Here is a 25,044-nt window from a genome sequence, read left to right as displayed (position 1 = left end):
TCCAGCTGCCTCTTCATTTCCCAGGCTCTTTGGTTTGTCTGCTGCTTTTCTCGGCCCGCTGTGGCTAGTATATTTATTATCTTTAAGTGCTTCTGAAAAATGCCACTTGGGAAGCCACCCCATCCCTAAGAGTTCCAATAAAGGCAAAACAAAGGCAAGCCTGCAAGTAGAGATGCCTCATTGACCAGAGAGGTCACTGCCCACATCTATATTCTCCAAGGACAAGGTCTGCACTGCTTGCTCTGGCACAAGCAGTGTGCTGAGGGCCACAATCTTTATGGCTGCCATTGTGCTGTGGAGTGGGGAAGTGGTTATCAAGTAAGTACGCCACAACTTTATCTTATCAAATTTCAGCATCTTCTTCTTTCAACATTCCCCTGGTTGTTTAAAGTCTGATTCGATTCCAGAGATCTGAAAAAGTTGATTGACAGTTTTTGCCAGCTTACTGACTGTCTTAGTGGAGAGATGCAGTTTTGGAGTTACCTACTCCGCCATATTTAAAAATCTCTTTACACTTTTTAACCCTAAAAGATTTGAAAAGTGAATTATATTGAAGAATATCCCTCACTTTAAATTAGGCTGATGCTTCCTCATGATTACATATCTGTCTGTTACAAACTATGAATTCATATTGGTATTTCTAATTACATTCTAATACCATGGGAAACAAGGTAGTCTTACCCCTTACACACTTGTTATTCCTTTCTTCAACAGGGAGAAGCCTGGTTCGCATTATCCTCAATATATTTACTCATTTGCTCAATGAGAGTATATAGAGATTATATTAGAATATACAGAGAGCAGTTTCACAATTGCTAATCATGTCTGCAAAAAACTTATTATCTAGAGTTCAGTATTTGTTACAGTTTTAAGTAAAGTCTACTTTGTAAAATGCATAAATCTAATGTACAAAACAATGAATTTTATAAAGAAATAAGTAAATATTTGGAGTAACACACATCCCCATCAAGATACAGAACATTTCACTGGAAACATTTCCATTGTTTCCTTTATGCTCCTCCACAGTTAACTCCCACCATGTTTTTATACCATTGATTGTTTTGCCTCTTCTAGAAGTTCCTATAAACAGTATCACCAGGATATACTCTTTGGTATACAGTTTCTTTAGCTCAGCCTAATGTTGAGAATCATCCATACTGTATTTTTCAATAGTTTGTTTTTATTGTAGAGAAGTATATTACTCATCAATAAAATAAAAATGAAATAAAAATTGTATTATAACTTATTTTATATATAATCATAATGCACACATAATAACGTGATTTATTCATTCCTTTACAGATAAACATTTAGGCTCTTTTCAGTTGTTGGCTATTTAGACTTTCCTAAAAGTTATTTATTTAAAAAAATTTTTTTAATGTTTACTTTTGAGAGAGAGAGAGACAGACAGACAGACAGACAGACACCATGAGCAGGGAAGGGGCAGAGAGGGAGATACAGAATCCGAAGCAGGCTCCAGTCTCTGAGCTGTCAGCACAGAGCCTGACACAGGGCTCGAACTCACACTGTGAGATCATGACCTGAGCTGAAGTTAGATGCTTACCGACTAAGCCACTCAGGTGCCCCATTCCTCAAAGTTACTGTACCTTTTTTACTCACACCATCAATGTATGAGAGTTCCAGTCACTCCACATCACTGCCAACATTTGTGTTGCCAGTCTTTTTAATTTTAGCCATTTGAGTGGGTAGGTAGTGATATTTCTTTGTCGTTTTATTGTGCATTTCCTTGCTGACCAATGTTGTTGAGCACTCTCTATTTATTGGAAATTATATATTTTCTTTGTGAAATAACCAAGTCTTTTGGGCATTTTTTTTTTTTTAAATCACTGATCATTCTACATTCTGGATATGAGACTCCTTTCAAGGAGTCTGGGTAGCCAGACTCCAAGATGATCCCAGGGATTCTTGCCTGCTGTTATTCACATCCTTATGTTGACCTAGTCTCCTTCACAATGAATCAGGGTTGGTCTGTGTGACCAACAGACGACAGCTTAAGTGATAATGTGTGACCTCTGAGGCTAGGTCATAAAAGGCATAAAAGGCATGCTGCTCTGTTGGAGGGAAGCCAGCTGTCATTTGAACAGAACACTGAGGCAGGACAGTAGAGAGCCTACAGGGAGAGGACCTGAGGCTTCTCAACAAGTCAGTACCAGATATTTTAGTGAGCCACCTTAGAAATGAATCTTCCATCCTCAGTCAAGCTAGATGGTTAAGGCTTTAGCCAACCTCTGACTTAAACCTCATGAAAAAGCCTGAGCCAGAACCATCTAGCCAAATTGCTCCCAAATTCCTTATTTATAGAAAGCATAAGTGACAAGAAATTATGATTGTTTTAAGCCTCCAAGCTTTGGATTTTTTACTCAGCAACAGATAACAAATATAGTCAAATACATACATTAAAAATATTTTCTGCTAGTTTATGACTTATAATTCTCTTTTAACAATCAAAAGTTTTAAATTTTCATGAAGTCTCATTGATTTTTTCCTTTATGGTTATTGCTTTCTATATGCTAATAAATTTTTGCCTCTCTTTAGTACATAAAAATATTCTCATTTTCTTTTAGAAGCCTTAAAGATATAGATTTTACATTTAGGTCTATGATCCATTCCAAGTAAACTGTGAGTATAGTGAGGAAAGGGGTAAGGTATATTTTTTATTTTTTTAAAATACGGATATATAGTTGTTTGTAAATCATTTGTTAAAACACCTTCCATTCCCCCATTTAATTATTTTGACATCTTTACCATATAAATTAATTTACCATATAAGTGGGGCTACTTTTTCCATGCTTTTTTCTGATTTGAGTAGCCCATTTTCTTTTGAAGGTCTTTTGATTATTAACAAAGTGTATGACTGTTTGCCAAAGTATAAATAAACATGAAATTATCTGAATAGTTAAAAAGGTAGCTTAAGGGGCGCCTGGGTGGCGCAGTCTGTTAAGCGTCCAACTTCAGCCAGGTCACGATCTCGCGGTCCGTGAGTTCGAGCCCCGCGTCGGGCTCTGGGCTGATGGCTCAGAGCCTGGAGCCTGTTTCCGATTCTGTGTCTCCCTCTCTCTCTGCCCCTCCCCCATTCATGCTCTGTCTCTCTCTGTCCCAAAAATAAATAAACGTTGGAAAAAAAATTAAAAAAAAAAAAAGGTAGCTTAAGCCTCTGCATGAGACGTATTTAAGGTCAGGTTTAGGCTTAGCCACCTCCACTATTAGATGATTATAAAGTGTACAGAGATAATAAAGATGTCACCAAACAGACCTTCAGTTGTATACTGATTGAGAATTACTACTGGAACATATCTCCATAAGGGATATACAATAACACCTTGCAATGCTGATTTAGTTAGTGTGATTTTTCTCTAGGAAGGTACCTCTTCCTCTACTGCTTTAGACAGAATATGTCCATGTTTGCAACTCTCAGTCCTCTTGAAGGAGAAAATATTTCTGTTTGTGTAGCTACATGTGAGATCTCTGCTGAACTCAGTAGAGTTGTAGGAAGGAGAGGCCAAAAGGCCAATGTGTTCCATATAAGAAAAAGTTGAAAATATCTGAATGAAAAGATATAGAATGAAAAAGGATCCTAGGGGCACCTGGGTGGCTCACTTGGTTAAGTGTCCAACTCTTAATTTTGGGCTCAGGTCATGATCTCATGGTTTGTGAGACCGAGCCTGGCATCAGGCTCTGCGCTGACAGTGTGGAGCCTGCTTGGGATTCTGTCTCTCCTTCTCTCTCTGACTCACCCCACCCCCCTTGTGCTCATGCTTTCTCTCAAATAAATAACGTAAAAAAAAAAACAAACAAAAAACAAAAACAAAAAAAAACCTAAAAGAAACTAAAAAAAAAAAAGGATCCTAGAAAGGTGAACAAAAAAAAAAGGGGGGGGGGAGGGGACATGACAGAGGGATAGAAAGTATCAAAGTCAGGAAGAACAGAGGAAAGAGATAGCATGTATGCACATGTATGTGCATATGTTTAAGAGAAAGAACAAAGAATGTGTTTGTTTTGCAGTAGCTCCTTAAAAATGAGAAAGATGTTTAAAGAAGACTTTTAAATTAGCCATGCTTTTCAGTATGCTCTGTGCAACATAATCTTCTAATTCTTTATTAAAGCATTGTTCTTCCGTGCTTCTGGAGTCATGGCAGGGGTAGAAGGAAAGGGTGGGGGGGGGGGGGAGTTACATGCATGTTTTCTAAAGCACCCACTTGTCAGAGAGTGGTTCAGGTGCATTTAAGATTAAGCACCTACTTATTAACTCTAAGAATTTAAAAGTGGGATGAATATCCAAAACTCCAAAGATGCTTCTTATAAAATTCATGACATTTATTAGTCAAAAACACCCAAACTGCCATAAAACTATCAAATTTCATCCCTCAAATTATTTAAAGCTAGGAGGAGAATCAAATAAATATATCAAAATTTGGGAAGAAATGAGAGTTACTAGAGAACCAATTTTTAGGCTATTTGGCATTGTATGACTGCTTCTTAGCTGGTATTTAAAAATCAAAGGTCTGATTCTATTATAAATGATATCCTCAAACCACCTAGCCATGGCACATAGGGAATCTGTGAAAATATAGATATTTGAGTTTGATATTGAATAAATTTTTAAAAGTCACAAAGTATGTTGAAAATGGAAAGAAAGAAAGAAAGAAAGAAAGAAAGAAAGAAAGAAAGAAAGAAAGAAAAAAATGTAAACTCTAGATTCAAGGAAGGAAAGTGGAGGGAAGGTTTTTGGGGATTTTTTCTTACTCCAAAAGTCTTATCAATTGTTTAATTCTGCAAACTGAGAATGTCAAGTACAATGTTTCTTCACTTTTGAATAATGTTTAATCTTTGACTACATTTTAAGTTATTTTTTTTCCCTAGGCAAATACCATTTATATACTTTAGGGATGATATGGAGACATGTCCAAGGAAAACATAATCTTCCTTAACAGATTGGTAATAATGTTCACTTTCTCTCACTACCTCAGAGGTGGTTATTTATATTGTTTGTTACTAATGAACATTTACACTAATACGTGTATGTAATTCAATGTAAGTCATAAATTCAATATAAATAAACATTAGACAAACTAAAAGGAAGACATTTCTGTATATAAAAGTCAAATGAAGTAGAATATATTCCAAATCTATTGTAAGGCCATATAATGTGAGATTAAGTAATACATGAAGATGTAAGTTTAGCAAAAAAAGTTTATAGTAAGGGTCTAAGGAAAATTTGTTTCATCTTAAAGTTCCTGAGGGAAGATTCTAGCAATACACTTCAGTATATATGCTGAAAATTAACAGAACTGGGTATTTTAAAAAGACATCATAATTGGGGCGCCTGGGTGGCGCAGTCGGTTAAGCGTCCGACTTCAGCCAGGTCACGATCTCACGGTCCCTGAGTTCGAGCCCCGCGTCGGGCTCTGGGCTGATGGCTCAGAGCCTGGAGCCTGTTTCCAATTCTGTGTCTCCCTGTCTCTCTGCCCCTCCCCCGTTCATGCTCTATCTCTCTCTGTCCCAAAAATAAATAAACGTTGAAAAAAAAAATTTAAAAAGACATCATAATTGAAGATACCCTTCAGAGCATTATGCTATTTTATTACTGTTATTTTTTAATTAAAGTATAGTTGACATACAGTGTTATATTACTGCCAGGTGGACAACACAGTGATTCAACAATTCTATATATGCTATTCAATGCATCTTTTTTAAAAAGTTTATTTGAGAGAAGGAAGAGAGAGAGAGAGAGAGACTATGCGCACATGGGAGGGGCAGAGACAGAGGGAGAAAGAGAGAATCCCAAGCAGGCTCTGTATTGTCAATGTGGAGCCCAACTTGGGGCTTGAACTCCTGAACTGTGAGATCATGACCTGAGTCGAGACCAAGAGTCAGAAGCTTAACTGACTGAGCCACCAGGCACCCTGCCATTTAATGCATCTTATAAGTTACATATCAAACTTTATTCAATCACTTGAATCTCTGAAATTAAGGCTGTGAAAGCAAAAATGCAGGTCAACCAATGAGAATAGCATTTCTACCGAATTTACTGACAAATATTACTTCCTTTTAAAGAACAAAATTACACAAAATATTTCAAAGCAATGCGCTCGCTGACTTAAAGAGGGGAAGTTTAACTGTTTTACTATTCATTTACATGACTTAGCCTAAGACCTTATGTTTCAAAATTTAAATCACAACTACAGACTCACTACTGTAAAACAGTCAACTTACGGAACTCAAGTGAAAACAAATAAATAAATAATCTCCTAAGGGTCCTGGTATTGACCTCAACTGCATCATATCCTGAATCTTTTTATTTTTTAAGTAAGCAGAGACACTTAATTAGAAAGTTAGAGCAAATCATAGTGTGCAACTGCTGTACTTCTCAAGGAGTCTAAAACCTGAACTGTTTTACCAGGATAGTTTCACACTAACGCGCCCACACTGTGATTTCTGACCAATCACACAAATGTATAGAACACTGCCAAAGTTGCAGGTGCCATCAGGAGCCTTGGTACCGGGGATTCCAGTCACAACTCAGACTCGCTAATACTCACTGTGCTCAGTGAATCCTAATTTTAATAGGGTTGATCAAAATAGAGGCAATAATTTTGCCTTTAAGGACTCAATTGGATGAAGCCAAAAAGAAAAATCATACCTAGCAGTTTAATCTCATTATTTATTCTAGTTAAAACCCATTTCCCAATTTCTATAGTTTGAAATAAATTTTCTACCAAGTAGTAGTTGATAGACATGCCAGCAAAATAGATGCCAATATGTCATCTAGAAGCTCAAAACATCTCTGGTTTATAGAAAAATCTGATAAAGAACACAACATTGCTATTTAAATTAAGATGTCATCCTTTATGAGACTGAGATAATTGGCTTTAATATTAACATTTCTCTAGATGACTGATATGTATTTCAAAGCCTAGCTAAATCCCTCAAGAAACATTTGAGATTGTACTTCAAAAACCAATTGATGATAATAATATTCTTCCAGAAAAAGCAATTTTAGCCCAGCATTTCCAAATGATAAACAGTATTTCTACCTAAGGTTGGGGTTGGGTCAAGGAGGGGAAGAGTGTTAGAAATAGAAAATTCAGCAAATTTCCCATGCAATTAATGCTCATACTTAATTATTTAGTTGGTGCGTAGATGCCAAAGCCTTGGTAGATATCAATCTTAAACAATCACACTATTCCCAATCAAACAGAAAATGTTGCACAGTTAAAATATGTATTCTTCTTCCCGTCCAACACCTGAACTTGCAGAAAACTTGAATTTGAGGTTATGTCAGATAAAATTAAATCGAGATGTTTCTAATTTAGAGTAGTTTAGGAGTTCCTCTCCTGACTTGGAGTTTCCAACCTTTTCAAAGGTAATATTGCATTTGAGGCAAGCAAACATAAATGACTGTGCAACAGACTGTGGAAGGTGAGTGCTTAAGATACTGTAAAACTTCATTCTGCCAGAAAGCCATTCTCTTTTCAGTCCCAATTCTAACCACGTTAGCTCTGAGAACACCTCCAAATACTTATCATGCACATGTTTTCCTATTTCATTAATTAGATGGCTATAGAGAATATGCATACAAATGAAGATGCTTACCAAAAAAAAATGTGGGAGAAGATTTGATTCAAATAATGATAAAAATTTGGAAGTCTATTGGAGTAACGTTCACTTCAAGGAAATGATACAACTTCACTGAGTGGTTTGTTTCAGTTCTCAGTATCTGATGAAGTATTATCAAAACCCTCAAAGGGGAAAACTGTCAACTCTATTATTTTCTACCACATATGCCTGCACACTTGCTTCAAAACAGCTCTGGATGGGAGAATCTATATTTTACCATTATTGATTATTTGCTACCTAAATCTAAGAATTCAATTTTGGACTTTGGCCACTCAAATCAATCAGAGCTGAAAAGAAATGCCATCGGCTCGGCAGTAGTCTTGTTTTCAGTCGTATGGGTTATAAAAAGCTTTCCTATTAATTCACGGAAAAGCAACCTCACAAACAAATTTTGAAAAACAAGTCAATATAGCATTTCACCTTCTCTCATTTGGAAAAAAAATTATTAAATGAAAAAAATCGCATCATAGAAACTAAGTTTCACTCTGAGGATCACCAACCATCCTACACTGTTCTAGTAACTGCCACCTCCCAGGAAGCCCTTTAGATGAAGAATTTTTAAATCATTTTTAAATTCAAACACTTATAGGTATCCCTTAAACACCACTAACCATTAAAGACATATCAAGAATTTAAAAATTATAGTTCACGTGTTTCATGCCAGGCACTGTGCTAACTACTTGAATTACATACACCTCTGTAAGTCCTCACTGCAATCCTTGGAGGTAGGTAATACTACTATCTGCACTTTACAGATGAGAAAACTGAAGTTCAGAGAAGTTAAATAAGTAGCCCACGGTGACAACGCTGTGAAGTAGCAGGGAAGTAGCAGGACAGGTCCTAGTTTGACTCCAGAACCATTATTATGTTATATTGTATCAAATGCACAAAAACTGTTTGCAATTTCTAAAACTGTTAATGGGGACTGGGTATTTTCAGAGCAAAAATAACCATTCATTATTGTAAAATATTAATCCTGGGGCTTAGCATATATCAGCTCATTTATCTTGAGAAGGAAAAAGGAAGTTAGTCTGGATCCAAGTCCTCTCCTGTCAAAGTGAATTTCAAATCTTCTTTCATGATGGAAAAGTTCAATATGAACGTGTTGGAAATGTAATGGTTCGTCAGTCATGTTTATGCTTTCAAATCAACAATGATAAATCAAAGGGGCTCAGTTGATCTCAAGTTCAAACAAAAAAGAATCTAAAATAAAAATGTATTTAAAGACATATTTAATAGACGTCTGAATATCTGGGGTAACTAAGTAAACTACACTCTCCTTGGGAGTACTTAATGATTACATTATCATTTCTTTTTTCAACCTGAATAATCAAACACATGAGTTAAATCAACGTACTTTAGTAGTGGTGGAACTTAGAGACTGGAAAGAGACATTATGGATACTCCTCACAGCAATATAATTCAGTATTTGACACCATTCATAAGCTGCATCTGAAGAACAGCTCTATGCTACTACAAAAACAAAATGATTCCAGCCTTTTCACAGGCAATAGGAACTTAGCATGCAAAGGACAAAATCCTGGTTAAAGAAGCAAGCAAGAAAGCCCTCGTCTATTAAGTAACTGCTCATTGACCTTTGGAAGCTTAAAGGATTTATACTAGTGTCACCAACGTGAGTGATATTTACCTATTCTAGGGAAAAAAAAAGTTTATTATTTTCAATACAAAAAGCTTATTAACAAGATACCCTTAATAATAGAGTAAAACTTGCTCTTGACTCCTTACTCAACAAGGATATCACCCTTGATAGTCAAAGTTTAAAGAAAAATGGTGCTCTTTTGTCAATTATGGTGGTTGACTACCCAATGCTGAATATTCCAGAGACTTCCAAGCACTTCACCACTTCCTACCTACCTCTTTTCACTTCTCCTCATTCTTTAGTAGGGACACCTATGTGAGGCAACTCATTTTAAATTTTCAAGTGTAAACCATACAATTATCATAGGAAAGGAAGAGTTTTTAGATTCCTCCTACAAATTGTTCTGCTATAATTACAGAAGTGGAAGCAATGTACCTCAATCACAGGTGTTAAGCATCTCATCTGATTTATGCTCCTTAGTACTATGCATACTAAGTTGTGCCATGGCTATTCTAAAATAGAATTTCCAGCATTAGAAACATCGATACTGAGGGGCGCCTGGGTGGCGCAGTCGGTTAAGCGTCCGACTTCAGCCAGGTCACGATCTCGCGGTCCGTGAGTTCGAGCCCCGCATCGGGCTCTGGGCTGATGATGGCTCAGAGCCTGGAGCCTGTTTCCGATTCTGTGTCTCCCTCTCTCTCTGCCCCTCCCCCGTTCATGCTCTGTCTCTCTCTGTCCCAAAAATAAATAAACGTTGAAAAAAAAAAAAAAAAAAAGAAACATCGATACTGAGACTATCAATAAATTATTCTGTCACAATTATTTAAGTATTTGTTGGTTTGTTTCAGAATGCAGTGAGAGGCAGAAGATAATTGACTATACCAGGAACAGGGTCATTGGTCTGGGGTTTGGTAAGTAGACTTCTAAAAATATATCCCATTTTAAAAACGAAGAAGCCCAGGCAGGAAAAATGTTATATAAAAATTAAGAGCACACTGTGATCTCATTAATTATATCATTAATTATTTTAAAACAAAAAAGATATTCTAATACGATTTAGTTTATATTTCTCTAAAAAAACCCGAGTAATGTCTTTTAAAAAATAAATGCATTTTAATAACTCATAAACTACAATTAAAGAGTCTGAGTCTTCAAAGATCAAAAAATGTACTTCTTAGGCTAGTCCTTGAAATTCTCTTTCATGATCTTCCTCGTGTATTGGCTTCCTTTTCAAGTTAAAGTTGTTGGTTAGTTCAAAAAAACAAAATAACGAAGTCCTAAAATGTTCCTTTTGTTTCCTGTTAAGCCATTTAGTTGAGCAAAGTGCAACTAAGCAACTGCTTACCTGTATTTATCAGGTAAGAAATTTCAAGAAACAAAAAAAATTAATTTTTCACTTGAAATTACCATTGCCTCACCCTTCCTGTAAAGCTCAACCAGGAACATGGCATCCCTACTATGACTGGTGAGATGACTCCATTATACTGCTGAGTATCTCTTATGCAATACAGTGGTAACAGTTTCTTAACCTTTTGTGTGACACTTGATGTTAAAACTTCCCTTTTAAATCATGCGAGGTATTATATTCTCAAGGACCTGTGCAGTGTTTGCATTGTCATATTAAAGATAAAGTATGTTAATTTAAAGTGACAGGAACTGAATCATTTTGAAAGGAGCAGGGGAAGGACATAGGCATGCACTGAACCTTTGTCCCTGAAGCATTACTATGGATTCTGGAATAATTAATTTAAAGCACATGCTGCTGAGTCAGTACCTGCCAGAAATCCTGATCAGAAGATGAGAAAAAGAAAAAAAAAATGGACATTGTTTGATTATATGAACAAAAACTCCAAAACCAAATATACATACCACAATACCACAAAGTATTAAAACATATAAAGGACTAAATTTAGATCTGTAATAAAATAACTGAACACCTGGAAACAAGAAATGAGGAATACATAGAAATGTTTCATAGATTATCTGAGAGGTACAATAAAACAAAAAACCCTAACAACAACTCAACTCCTAGCCTCCCCAAAATGAAACACACAATTGCAGAAAAACTTCACAATACTATGAAAAGAAAATACATGAATAATAATGTTTCTAAAAGGGAAGGAAAACATTTCATTTTTTGTCATGTGAAGTCAAAGCATTTCTTTAATTGAAGTTTCCTAGTAAGATGTATCATGGATGTAGTATTTTAATTTTTTTTTAATGCTTATTTGTTTTTCAGAGAGACAGAGAGAAAGAGAGAAAGAAGGGGGGAGGGGCACACACACACACACACACACACACACACACACACAGAATCTGAAGCAGGCTCTCTAGCTTCGAGCTGCCAGCACAGAGCCCGATGCAGGGCTTGAACCCACAAACTGTGAGATTATGACTTGAGCCAAAGTCAAAGGCTTAACTGAGTCACCCAAGTGCTCCAATATTTTTAAACTTCACAGCAAATATGTTGCTTTACCACCCATATGGGCAACCAAACTCAGATTAGTAACTACTCTTAGGAAGAGTTCAGAATGACAACTCAGAAACAGGTTTCCTGAAAAATTATGTTGCACTAAATGAATTACTATTCACATCAGTGATAAAAAGCCAGCCATCATAGAGGATGGCATTTATGAGGCAGTGTAGGTTAGCTAATTTAGCCGGGTATACCACGCCAAAACATCTTCATATATAAAATTGTTTTAAGGATTTTTTTTTTCAACAAATAAACTTCACTGGCTGTGAAATAAAATTTGACCCAAACTTACCACACTTTTCAAAACAAACTTAGCAGCTTGATAAAAGTTCTTGACTGTAAAATATACACTATTAGCAATTTACAAGCCTAAGGCTAGGATTGATGTGACAGAGGCTCAAAGGATTTTACAACACAGGGGTGAGATGAATCGCTGTGCACAAAGGACGGCTCAGATATGAGAAATCAAATCAGACGTCTCTCTTCAGTTCATGGACTAGCTATTTAAACCCAGCCAATTGCTCTTTAAGAGGGCACAAGGAGATTTTTATAGCTGATTTAACTGGCAAGAAAAGAAGCATGGAGAGAGCAATTATGGAGAGGATATGCTACTCTGTAGCATTTTCATACAAACTAAGAAAGGAGATAATATATATGACAGCAGCTAACTCTTTTTATAAATTGAATAAAGGGCTCAAAGTCATGGAAGTAGCTATAACTTATAGAGCCAGACACTTTACCATATTGCCCTGATTTTACTGAGAAAGTAACTGATACTCAGAACGGTTAAATGGTCTTTTGCCCAAGGTTTTCTATCAAGTATGTGGCAGAGTCCATACATGAAAATAAGACTGTCATATCCAAAGTCACACTGTTTTCTTCATCTTGGGCTATTACACACTAAGAGGTACAGCAATCCATAATATGTTTTTCAGCATACCTACAACATCTACTAATTATTTACATATAGCTGTCAAATACTTAAATGCTCAAAATGGAAATCCCTTGGAAAATATTTCAGATGCCAAAGTCAGATTTTCTCAGGGCTGTGGTGTGTCACAAAAGAACTAAAGTTGCTAATTTATGAGAAGAGAGAAAAGTGAGAAAATGATTTAAAGGTAATTTAGAGAACTCTGGATGCGAAAGAAGGAAGATGAACAAACAGACTAAAAATAAAACAGAAAACTACAAGATGTCAAAGGATTTCTTGAAATGCTGAATCAGAACTTTGGTGATGTAATTACACTCTAAACTTTTGCTTGTTTAAAGACTATGAGTGGCCTTATTCAAATGATGCTACATTTAACATACAACCAATCAATATTGAGAACAAGTTTAGTTTGTAATAAAAACATTATTTTCTCTATGACCATGAGCCAAGATCCAATTTTTCAAATATATATAACAGTGCTCACTTTAAGAGATTGTTTCAAATAAAAAGAAAAAAACATAGCATTTTTCACAATGCCAGTTGGTGTTCGTGGCATAAGAGAAAATAATGGAGCAAATAAAAATGAGGTTGAAATTCTGTTTTCTAAATTTAAGTATTAAAATTTGTATACTTATTTTTCTTTCTTTAAAAACACTATGTGGTTTCCCAGGTTAAAAGTAGTTTCTAGCCGTACTTTAGCAAAGCAGGAAAAATTAACTTCAAAAAGAAAGTAAAATATTAAGTTGCTTTGTTTTGTTTTTGCACAAATGTCATTAAGGTAAAAAAATAAAATAACTACTTAACAAGAGAAATTTCTATTTACAAGTAGGTCATATAGACAAACTGCTTAGATATACGAAAGGTGGTATACCACAGAGCTTAAGACAGTGAACTCTGAAGCCAGGCTCCAAATATGGAATCCTGCCTCTCTACCACTTACAAGCTAGCTATATGATCTTAGGTTTAAAAAAAAAAAAAAAAAAAAAAGAAAAGAAAAACAAAAGCAAAGGGGCACCCTGGTGGCTCAGCCGGTTAAGCGATCAACTCTTGATTTCAGCTCAGGTCATAATCTCAGTTTGTGAGATTGAGCACCATCTCTGCCCCTCCCCCACTCACACTCTCTCTCCAAATAAATACATAAACTTAGAAAAAGTTAAATTTTGGGGGCACATGGGTGGCTCAGTCGGTTAAGCACCCAACTTCAGCTCAGGTCATGATCTTGTGGTTGCTGAGTTGGAGCCCCACATTGGGCTCTGGGCTGACAGCTCGGAGCCTGGAGCCTGCTTCGGATTCTGTGTCTCCCCCTCTCTCTGTTCCTCCACCTCTTGCACTCTCTCTCTCTCTCTCTCTCAAGAATGAATAATGACTTAAAAAAATTTTTTTTAGAAGTTAAATTTTTATGTAGTTCCTTATTTGTAAAGTGATAATAAAAGTAGTAAGTTATCTAAATGAGTGGCTGTGTGGATTTATATGTAAGCACTTAAAAAAAGCATGTAGCACATAATAAACACTCAAAAAGTCTCAACTATTCTTCTTTTTCATATAGCTATTATTGATAATTCCTGTGGGAGACAAATAGAGTCAAGTATTTTTCATTTAGAGAGTTCACTTTATTATTATTCTTTTAAGATTTTATTTTTAAGTTATCTCTGCACCCAGTGGGGGCTTGAACTCACGACCCTGAGATCAAGAGTCGCACCGCTCTTCTGACTGACCCAGGCAGGTGCCCCTGGTGAGTTCACTTTAAATTGCAAAAATAAACCAGTGACAACTAATGAGCGAATATGTTAATGTGGTTTTTAAAAGGGGCTCAGTCTTCACCCCTAAAATAAGTATTGTGGCTTTGAAATATTTGTGAGGAGCTTCAGTCTCCCAGGAATTGAAATACAGGTTCTCTGCAATCTGAAAGTTTGCTTCATACCACTTCTCTTTTACGAAAAAACTGCACTAGTAAACTGCTTTCCCCAACTGAAAAAAATTCAGAGAGGATTTTTGCTTCTATGAAATGGTAATAGTTTATGCCAAGTCAGCTTAATGAAAGCTTTCATAGGAATGTTCTACTTCTAGAGAGTGGGGGAAACCTGTGCACTCTCAGAACCTATGCTTTTTTTTAAAGAATTTCCCTATTAAAAGAGAACACAGGTGACACACTCTAAAGATGGGATTGGTAGGACAAATAATAACATAGATTAAAAAAAACATGAAGCAAAACCAATAAAATTCTTTCTATATATTTGTATTTATTAATAAAAAAACCTGAACAAATATATCAATTCACCAAGAATTCACCAAGAAACTTGACTAGTTTCAAGTCTTTGGAAGCCAAGAGAGAGAGAGAGAGAGAGATGTGCCTAATTCACAATGCAGAATTCATAACATCATAACCTGCTATATAAATTTGAGCAGAATTAAAGCAGTTCAAATGAATGTGAGAAGATTCATCAAACTCTTGTCCCATGGGAATTTCAGTCCCTCCCCTCTCCTAGTTTATATTTCCTTGATCTGCAAAACATTTCACTCTTAGAAGACAGGAAACTCCTTACATAACTTACTATGCATGTCAAGAAGTTATACTATCCTTGCTGTACTCCAGACGAATCTCTTATCTATGATATGAAGTAAATAAACAACTCAAATAAAGCACTAGGAATATTATGCTACAGGAAAATATGTGCCCACATTCCACTTAGGAAACCAAGACTTTCCCCTAAAGGGAATGTATTTTAAAGTTCATTTATCAATATATTTTAAAGGACTTTTCCTTAGTAAGCAATTAAAAGCACTGGTTATATTAAAGCTTTGCTTTTTTTTTAAAGTTTATTTATTTTTGAGAGAGAGCATATACATTGCTCACATGCATGAGCAGGGGAGGGGCAGAGAGAGAGGGAGAGAGAGTCCTAAGTAGGATTCTTTGAGGTCCCAGTGCAGAACCCAACGCAGGGCTTGAACTCATGAATGACGATACCATGACCTAACCCAAAATCAAGAGTCAGATGCTTAGCAACTGAGTCACCCAGGCACCCCTAAAGCTTTGATTTTTAATTATGGCTCCCATCTTTTTTTTCTTCTGATAATTTTTTTTTTCTGTTATTAACACTGTAATCAGTCCTTTCCTTTCTAGGCTTTGACCATACTTTTATCTCTTTCACTTGAATGGGGACAATGTCAATTTTTTTTTTTTTTTGGCAATGTCATTTTAATTTGATGTAAAATACTTATCTGTTCCATGTGTACAAATATTCTTGTAGGTATCATAAAAGAGATAGAAATAAAACACATATTAACTCTTTATTCCAAACTGAAGAGATTCTAAGGGGACTATAATTACAAATAATGAAAAATGCAGTCCAGAGGCATGCTTCCTGAAATGTTCAGGGAGTAGTTGGGGGAAAAGGGAACTTGATAGGGAAGGAAGAATAAAAAATCTATATTCTGAAAAAGAAATATATGGTGGAATGATAACAATGAACAATTTAGTTTCAAAGGGCAATTCATTGTTACTTAAAAAAAGAGTATGAACTTTATAAAGTTTTTAGAAGACAGAAGAAAATTATGTCAAAACTCTAGAGATATTCTTTGCCTAGGAAACAATTTTACTTAAGTAACTATTCAGTTTTCTATCGTAACTTAAAAAAATATATATATGGTGGTGTTTGCTCACGAGAAAGTTGTCTATTACATACAATAGGAACAGAAACTACAAAACAATTTCTATCTTTGATATGCTGAGAGGAAAAAAGGAGGGGGTAAGAGAAAGAGGAAAATAAAGGGTAACACCACTTCAGCCAAACCAATAAAAAACAACAACTAAATCATTAAATGAAAGAAATATTTGACGATTTTGTAATATAAAGTCTCAATTTAGAAATGATGCTTCATTTTATAGACCAATTATTATGTGATTAAAAAAATTTAATCCAGAAAAAATATAGTTTTCATTAAAGAAATAATCTAAAATTCATGAAGTAACTGCATTAACAAGTCACAAGGAGAATGCATGTACATTGCAGGGGGAGGGTACATTTTTTAAATCTATGATATCTCACACTAAAACAAAAGCCAGACTATATTTTGTATTACCATCTGTATAATAGTCCGAATACACTACAGTGATTTTCAAATATCCTTTAGGAGAAAATCTGAACTTTCAAACTGTGAGGCTTTTGAACTCTTGAAACCTAGTTTGAATGTCTTTTAAAATATCACTTATCTACAACGCATATTCTTAAAACGAAGGGACATTGACTATAGCTTCTTTATACAAGGCCTGTATTAGTAGATAGTTTTGAAGTGCATAAATCATGCAAGTGCCAATAATAATGTATTTTTATGACTTTTCTACAAAGGAAACTGCTACTAAGAGTAAAGGATTAGTGTGCATTAACATTAGGTAGTGCTGAGGTCTGGAAAAAGATCCTCCCCCAAATTCAAAAGCTGCTTAACCAAATTCTGTTTCACTATCAGTTGAAACAGGAATGTTTCCTTTATTTCTTAAGGGCATTTACTAGTTAAACAGGAGTAGAAAAGGAGATAGGCACCAAAGCAAGAAATAACTATCCAATTATTTCTCATGATCATTTTGGCCTTCTTTTTACTTTGCATCTGGAGGTTGTATGAAATTCAAGCACAAATGAGAATACACCCCCAAAATGATACTGTTTCTACATTTGTTTTTGCTTTCAGTGACAAAAAGGCTCAAGCGCAATTCAATTAAAAGACAATAAAATAAGGCAGTGTTTCTTACTTGTCAAATGATGTACTTTTATTAAATGAATGGCGGGGGGCACAGATAAGAAGATGGGAGTAAATCCTTCTCTAAGTATTCATAATTAGTTTCTCTCCCAAGTTAAAAAAGAAAGAGAGTCCCATTTAAAAATCAAAGCAAGTTTAAAAGGAAATTCCTCTAGGGTATTAGCTTTGTACTAAATCTGTGGCCATCTGCATTAAATTTACTGTAATTACTATATAAATCTGTTTTTTCAAGAGGAAATTGTCTTAGGATTTATATCCTCGGGAAACTGCTACTTAAGAGTTAAGATATTCTGACTGAGAGAATAAAAGACGTGAAGATCTAAAGGAAAAGAATAAGATCAACAGTTGAATGAGCATTGATCTTTATCATAAATATCAAGTGAAGGACTTCACACATGGCAAAAATCCCTGGGAAAACTTCTAAAGTGCTTAAACACTGAATGTTGTATTCCTCATTATGCAAGGTTAAAAATTTTTTTATGTTTATTTATTTTTGAGAGACAGAACGTACACGGGGGAAGGGCAAAGAGAGAGGGAGATGCAGAATCTGAAAGCACGCACCAGGCTCTGAGCTGTCAGCACAGAGCCTGACGTGGGGCTCAAACACACACTATCGAGATCATGACCTGAGCCAAAGTCGGATGCTTACTTAACTGACTGAGACACCCAGGCGCCTCCCCCTTTTTTTTAAATTTTGTTTTGTGTTTATTTATTTTTGAGAGACAGAGAGAGACCCTCATTATGCAAGGTTTAAAAACACAGAAACTACTTTCTTAAACTTCGTATGAAATAAAAGACCATTCATAAAGACATAAACTAGAGGTGAACTCAGTTTAAAAATCCTATTTAAGAAGCATAACTTTCATTCCAAAACTAGACCTTCAGGATATATTTGTTGAAAATTAATACAGTATTTAAATGAAGTGCCTGGCAAAGGGATTAAATATGCATATCACAACATGGATGAAAGGGAATTCTGTGTGCTCTTGGCTAGGGGAGAAGCTGGCAGGCTCAGTTCTACACCCCCTACATGAGTATGCCATTCTTCTATTCTCTTTTAGAACCGGTTCCCCTGGTACCATAAAGCCAACTTTCACATGCCTGAATTTCATAAAGTCATACTTTCAAACATTACACACTGAGATCCCTAAATCTTGCCTTTCCTACTCCCATTTCAGAATGTGATACTTCAGAGCACAAATATTTGCACTACAATGTGTCAACAAAGTCTGCCTTCCAAACCAAGAAGTACTGCCATTTTTGTCTCTAGAGCAAGGTGGGCACTCACATACTTTAATGTTGTACTGCAGTTTACTTTAGTTACTTTATAAAAATAAGTGGAAATCAGAAAAATGCAAATGACACTAATGATAGGAAATGTAGAGCTCATCAATTTAATATGGTTGAGGGGCGCCTGGGTGGCTCAGTCGGTTAAGTGTCCGACTTCAGCTCAGGTCATGATCTTGTGGTTCACGAGTTCAAGCCCCGCGTCAGGCTCTGTGCTGACAGCTCGGAGCCTGGAGCCTACTTCGGACTCTGTGTCTCCCTCTCTCTCTGACCCTCCCCCCATTCATGCTCTGTCTTTGTCTCAAAAATAAATAAATGTTAAAAAAAATTTTTTTAAATAAAAAAAAAATAATAATATGGTTGAAACAAAGGGGGAGCTTATTGGTCATTCCCGAAGCTACAGATTTCTAGCATCAAGTAGACAGTTACGGGCTGAAATGAAAAAAACTAGAGTGTGTGTGAAATATGAATGACCACTAGGGATTTTATATTTGGGAGATCTCTAGGAATGGAAATGCCCCTATAATATGTAAACTTGCTATTCAACTTGCACATATTCAACTTCTTTATCTGTTTTCAGGTTTACACACACACACACACACACACACACACACACACACAATAGAGGACAGAATTCTCGTGCTACTCTGGATGCCTTCAGTGACCAAAAACTGTGATTTGTTAAACTGCTTTTGTTATAAAATATTACTGACTTAATGAGTCATATCTCCAAGGAATATGTGATTTGACTAGCTGACTTTTCCAAGTCATCCAATATTTATTGGTCACATCCTGTATGCCAGACATCTGCTGGACTCTGAGTGACACAAAGACAGATAAGACAGGGACCTGACTTGCCACAGACTCTGAAATCAGACCCTGACATCAGTGCCTGTAGTAATGGATACAGTACTTGATTATATATGAAGTGGAGACACCAAGGATCAGAGGGAAGATGTAGCTGTCCTAAAGCAGAGCCAGGGCTCTGAACCTGTCTCCTAACATTCTAGTTCAATGCTCTTTTTGATCATTCTTTCTTTTAGAATATGTGACTTTAAAAAGAAGATACCTACAGAGGGAGGCATGGGGCTACCTGAATGCGACAGGTAATTGTTAGGCTGGAAACCTTGAGTAATATCTCAGCCCTGAAGGTGACCACTCATTCTCTCCACTTGTGCAAAAGACCTTAGCATTTGTATCTTCACCTTACAAGTATATAGAGATTTATGTAATAATGCAGGATTGACACAACCTGCAAGATCAGTTTCTACTAAGCCTGACCTCCACCCATTTAGACCCTCTTGTAATCCTGCCTTTTCCAGCCACTGCATGATTATCCTTCTGATTTCCTTCTCTTTAAGCTTTGTAAAGCCATCCCGGACTCTCTCTTCTTTCTGATGTGCTTTCTTCCTCCTCTTTAAAATTGACTTTTTACTTTTCTTTCTGACCCTGTGTAATATTTTCTTTTTCTTTTTGTAGAAGTCAGCCTGAAAGGGAAAAACATGTTTAACTGACTGCTTGGAGATAATAAAATTGAAAGTTTTGTTTTCTATATTTAAGAATAATTTATTATGCGGTTTATTTGTGCATAAAATAAAGAATTGAAAGTAAGTATAATGAAAATGTATGTGTAAATTTGGGGTGGTCTTCATAATCATTATAAAAGCATGAGTAAAGACTTGTATAATTTTCTAGTTAGGATTATTGCTATAGAGTATCATAGTTTGAAGAAGGTCAAATCAAATAAGTGTTTTTACAAGAAATGCAAATGTAGTATTGGGGGGCTTGTTAAACTTCATGACGGCAATTGAATTAAAATGCAAATCTCCACCTACACTGAATTAGCCTTTATTCTATACAGCAGGCTCCCTATGAGTGCTACCTTACACGGAAAAATGTAGAAAAACCTTCTGCTTGATTTTTTTCTGTAGAAGTATATGAAGGCACTTACAGGCCTTCCAACCTAAGAAACATGCTCTTTTGGTAAGATAAACAAGCATTCAGAAATTTCTCACAAATAATTCTACAGGAACTTAAAAATATTCTTAGTAAACAACAGGATATATATGTTAAGTGTCATAGCTTGCTCACCTTCCCATCAAAGCGTTTTATTATATATTGATCCAGACCCAAGTCTGTAAAAGAGGAAAAAACAATATTTAATCAATGATTATAACTCAAGTAAAACATATGAAATGACAGCTGTCTGTCATTTCTAGTCATTCAATTATATATACTAGATGGCTTAGCCACATTATTCAAAGGCTATGGGAATAAAGAAATTTTTCCACTTTCAGACTCAAAGTTTAAGTGCTAAAAGGTCCAACCTTTATTTTACACATGAGAAAGTAAGGCTCTGAGAAGATAGAGTATAAAAGTTCATGCGCAAACCTGTTCATCAGTAGAGCCAAACTAGAACCCTAGACTCTTTCAAGGGTGGGCTGTTTTCATTACATCAATGTACTATATTACCTTTAAATCAGGTGAAGGATATCAATTTAATCTGAATGCATACATTTTTTGTATCAAGTTAAAGAGAGAATAGTATAACAAACTAAATTTTGCAACATGCCTAACGAGATACAAATAGACCATCTTAATATTACCTTAAAAAAAAAGTTTGTTTATTTATTTATTTTGAGAGGGAGAGAGAGCGAGGGAGGGGTAGAGAGAGAGGAGGGGAGAAACAGAATTCCAAGCAGGCTCTGCACTGTCAGTGCAGAGCCCAACTTGGGGCTCAATCTCACAAACTGTGAGATCATGACTTGAGGTGGAATCAAGAGGTGGATGCTTAACCGACTGAGCCACCCAGGTGCCCCTAACATTACCTCTTATCTATCTATCTACTTATTTATTTTTAAAGTTTTATTTATTTTTTTTAAGTTTATTTATTTTGAGAGAGAGTGTGGGAGGGGCAGAGAGAGAGGAGAAGAGACAGAATCCCAAGCAGGCTCCACACTATCAGCTCAGAACCTGATGTGGGGCTCAAACCCATGAACTACAAGATTGTGACCTGAGCCAAAGCTGGAAGCCCAACTGACTGAGTCACCCAGGCATCCCCCAGGCATCCCCCTGAGCCATCCTATTCATTTAATTTGAGAGAGAAAGACGGTGCAGCGGAGGGACAGAGAGGGAAGAGAGAATCCCGAGCAGGCTCCGTGCTGTCAGTGCAGAGCCCAAGGTGGGGCTAGATCTCACAAACCGTGAAATCATGACCTGAACCAAAATCAAGAGTTGGACACTTAATCAACTGAGCCACCCAGGCATCCCCCTAATATTACCTTTTATTTATTCATTCATTCATTCATTCATTTTTTTTCAACACTCATTCACTTTTGAGAGACAGAGCGAGACACAGCACAAGCAGGGAAGGGGCAGAGAGAGAGGGAGACACAGAATCTAAAGCAGGCCCAGGCTCCGAGCTGTCAGCACAGAGCCTGACGCGGGGCTCGAACTCACGGACCGTGAGATCATGACCTGAGCCGAAGTCGGACGCCCAACTGACTGAACCACCCAGATGCCCCTCTAATATTACCTTTTAAAGTTGGGTTAAGTGGGGCGCCTGGGTGGCTCAGTCGGTTGAGCATCCGACTTCGGCTCAGGTCATGATCTCACGGTCTGTGGCTTCGAGCCCCGCGTCGGGCTCTGTGCTGACAGCGCAGAGCCTGGAGCCTGCTTCCAATCCTGTGTCTCACTCTCTCTCTGCCCCTCCCCCGCTCTCACTTTGTCTCACTCTGTCTCTCAAAAATAAAGAAATGTAAAAAAAAAAAATTAAAAAAAAATAAAGTTGGGTTAAGTAACAAATATTTTCTTTGGAAAAGCTGAACATCAGATTCTAAGCACTGTAAAAGATATAAGTAATTAAGTATCCTTAAGGCCAGGGATTATTTGTCTTTGCCCACTGCTTTATCCCAGTGCTTGGCATAGTGCTTGATCAATAAACACCTATAAAAAAATTAATCGGGGGGGGTGGGGCTAAGTGGCTCAGTTGGTTAAGCATCTGACTCTTGATGTCAGCTCAGGTCATGATCTCACATTTCGTGAGTTCAAGCCCCACATCAGGTTCTATGCTGAGAGTGCAGAGCCTGCTTAGGAATTCTTTCTCACTCCCTCTCTCTCTGCCACTCCCCCACTTGTGCTCTTTTTTTCTTTCACAATAAATAAACTTAAAAAGAAATTAATGAGTAGGATATAATCCCTGCCTTGAAGAGTCACAATTTAGTCAGGAAGGCATATGCATATAATAATTAACATTACAAGGGAGCATATAACTAGTTCAATAAGGGGGTGCTGTCGGGTGTTTACAGTGGAGAAACCAGTTAATAAGTACACTTGTTTTTCATGCATAATTACTCAGTTCTTTTCTTTCAGTTCTCACTATATTCATACTAGTTCAGGTCCTTATCTCATTACATCCACAGTATTACAATGATCAGATTGTCACTGCTCCCAGAGGAAGCTTTTTGCATTTCTGCTTCTATGCTTTCGGTTCCACATTTTCTTTATCTTAAATGCACTTTACTTCTAGAAGCTTGTCCTGAAAAAAAAAAATAAACCACTGACTGCAAAACAAAGAGGTAAGTCAGGAAACAGAAGGAAATTTAAAAAAAAAAAAATCTAATTTGAAACTTTACAGATACTCAAGAAGATAACACAGTCATAAAAGTAGAATACACTTGGGGTGCCTGGGTGGCTCAGTTGGTTGGGCGTCCCTCAGGCTCGGGTCATGATCTCGCAGTCTGTGAGTTCAGGCCCCACGTCAGGCTCTGCGCTGACAGCTCAGAGACTGGAGCCTACTTCAGATTCTGTCTCCCTCTCTCTCTATCCCTCCCCCACTCACACTCTCTCTCTCTCAAAAATAAAATAAAAACATAAAAAAATTTTTTTTTAAAAAGTAGAATGCACTTCTATGATAAAAGAACAGAGAACAAGAAAGAGTTGTAGACAGTTAACACTACGTTTGCCTATCTCCTCCTATATTTTTTTTTTAATTTTTTTTTTCAACGTTTTTTATTTATTTTTGGGACAGAGAGAGACAGAGCATGAACGGGGGAGGGGCAGAGAGAGAGGGAGACACAGAATCGGAAACAGGCTCCAGGCTCCGAGCCATCAGCCCAGAGCCTGACGCGGGGCTCGAACTCACGGACCGCGAGATCGTGACCTGGCTGAAGTCGGACGCTTAACCGACTGCGCCACCCAGGCGCCCCTCTCCTCCTATATTTTAATAAACTGTCAAAAGATCAGGATAAGGTTTCCTCCCAGGACCACTGCCAAAAAGAAAAACAGAGACTCAATACTAGAAGTCTAATATCATACAAGACCTTTCTCATTCAGAAATGGGGAGGAATTCTTTTCTGTTTTTTCAATATATGAAATTTATTGTCAAATTGGTTTCCATACAACACCCAGTGCTCATCCCAAAAGGTGCCCTCCTCAATACCCATCACCCACCCCCCAACAACCCTCAGTTTGTTCTCAGTTTTTAAGAGTCTCTTGGGGTGCCTGGGTGGCTCAGTCAGTTAAGCGTCCGACTTCGGCTCAGGTCATGATCTCACAGCTCGTGAGTTCGAGCCCCGCGTCGGGCTCTGTGCTGACAGCTCAGAGCCTGAGGCCTGCTTCACATTCTGTGTCTCCCTCTCTCTCTGCCCCTTCCCTGTTCATGTTGTGTCTCTCTCTGTCTCAAAAATAAATAAACATTAAAAAAAAATTAAAAAAAAAAAAAAAAGAGTCTCTTATGCTTTGGCTCTCTCCCTCTCTAACCTCTTTTTTTTTTTCTTCCCCTCCCCCATGGGTTTCTGTTAAGTTTCTCAGGATCCACATAAGTGTGAAAACATATGGTATTGTCTTTCTCTGTATGGCTTATTTCACTTAGCATAACACTCTCCAGTTCCATCCACGTTGCTACAAAAGGCCATATTTCATTCTTTCTCATTGCCATGTAGTATTCCATTGTGTATATAAACCACAATTTCTTTATCCATTCGTTAGTTGATGGACATTTAGGCTCTTTCCATAATTTGGCTATTGTTGAGAGTGCTGCCAGAAATAGGGAGGAATTAAAAAAAAAGAAAAAAAAAAGAAATAGGAAATAATTCAAAAAGCATTAGCAGAAAATTTCTCAGAGCTGAAGAGTGACACAAACTAGGGCTTACCAAGTGTTCTAAGCAAAATGAACAAAAACTACCTACAATTCAGTGTATGCTTTTGAAATTTCAGAATACCGAGAATAGGAAAATCCTAAGACTTTCCAGAAAAAACCTTCTTGGTCCCTTATAAAAGAATAAGAATCAGATTAGAATCAGGTAACTCATGAGTAAACTTGCTACATCAACTAAGGGAAACATACGCTTACTAATAATT

The 25,044-nt window shown here is 36.7% G+C and overlaps 1 protein-coding gene across 1 annotated transcript in view; it reads right to left on the bottom strand.

Moving 5' to 3' along the window:
- Positions 1-25,044, bottom strand: part of MICU1 (mitochondrial calcium uptake 1) — a 250,315-nt gene that overhangs the window by 122,405 nt on the left and 102,866 nt on the right. The window contains 2 exon segments of the mRNA XM_032595262.1: positions 11,013-11,024; positions 20,776-20,819. Coding sequence (XP_032451153.1) covers positions 11,013-11,024; positions 20,776-20,819 — 56 coding nt within the window.

This window comes from Lynx canadensis, chromosome D2 (genome assembly GCF_007474595.2).
Source record: "Lynx canadensis isolate LIC74 chromosome D2, mLynCan4.pri.v2, whole genome shotgun sequence".
NCBI lineage: Eukaryota > Metazoa > Chordata > Mammalia > Carnivora > Felidae > Lynx > Lynx canadensis.
The sequence above is the reverse complement of the archived record's forward strand: the minus strand, read 5'-3'. Positions and strand labels throughout refer to the sequence as shown.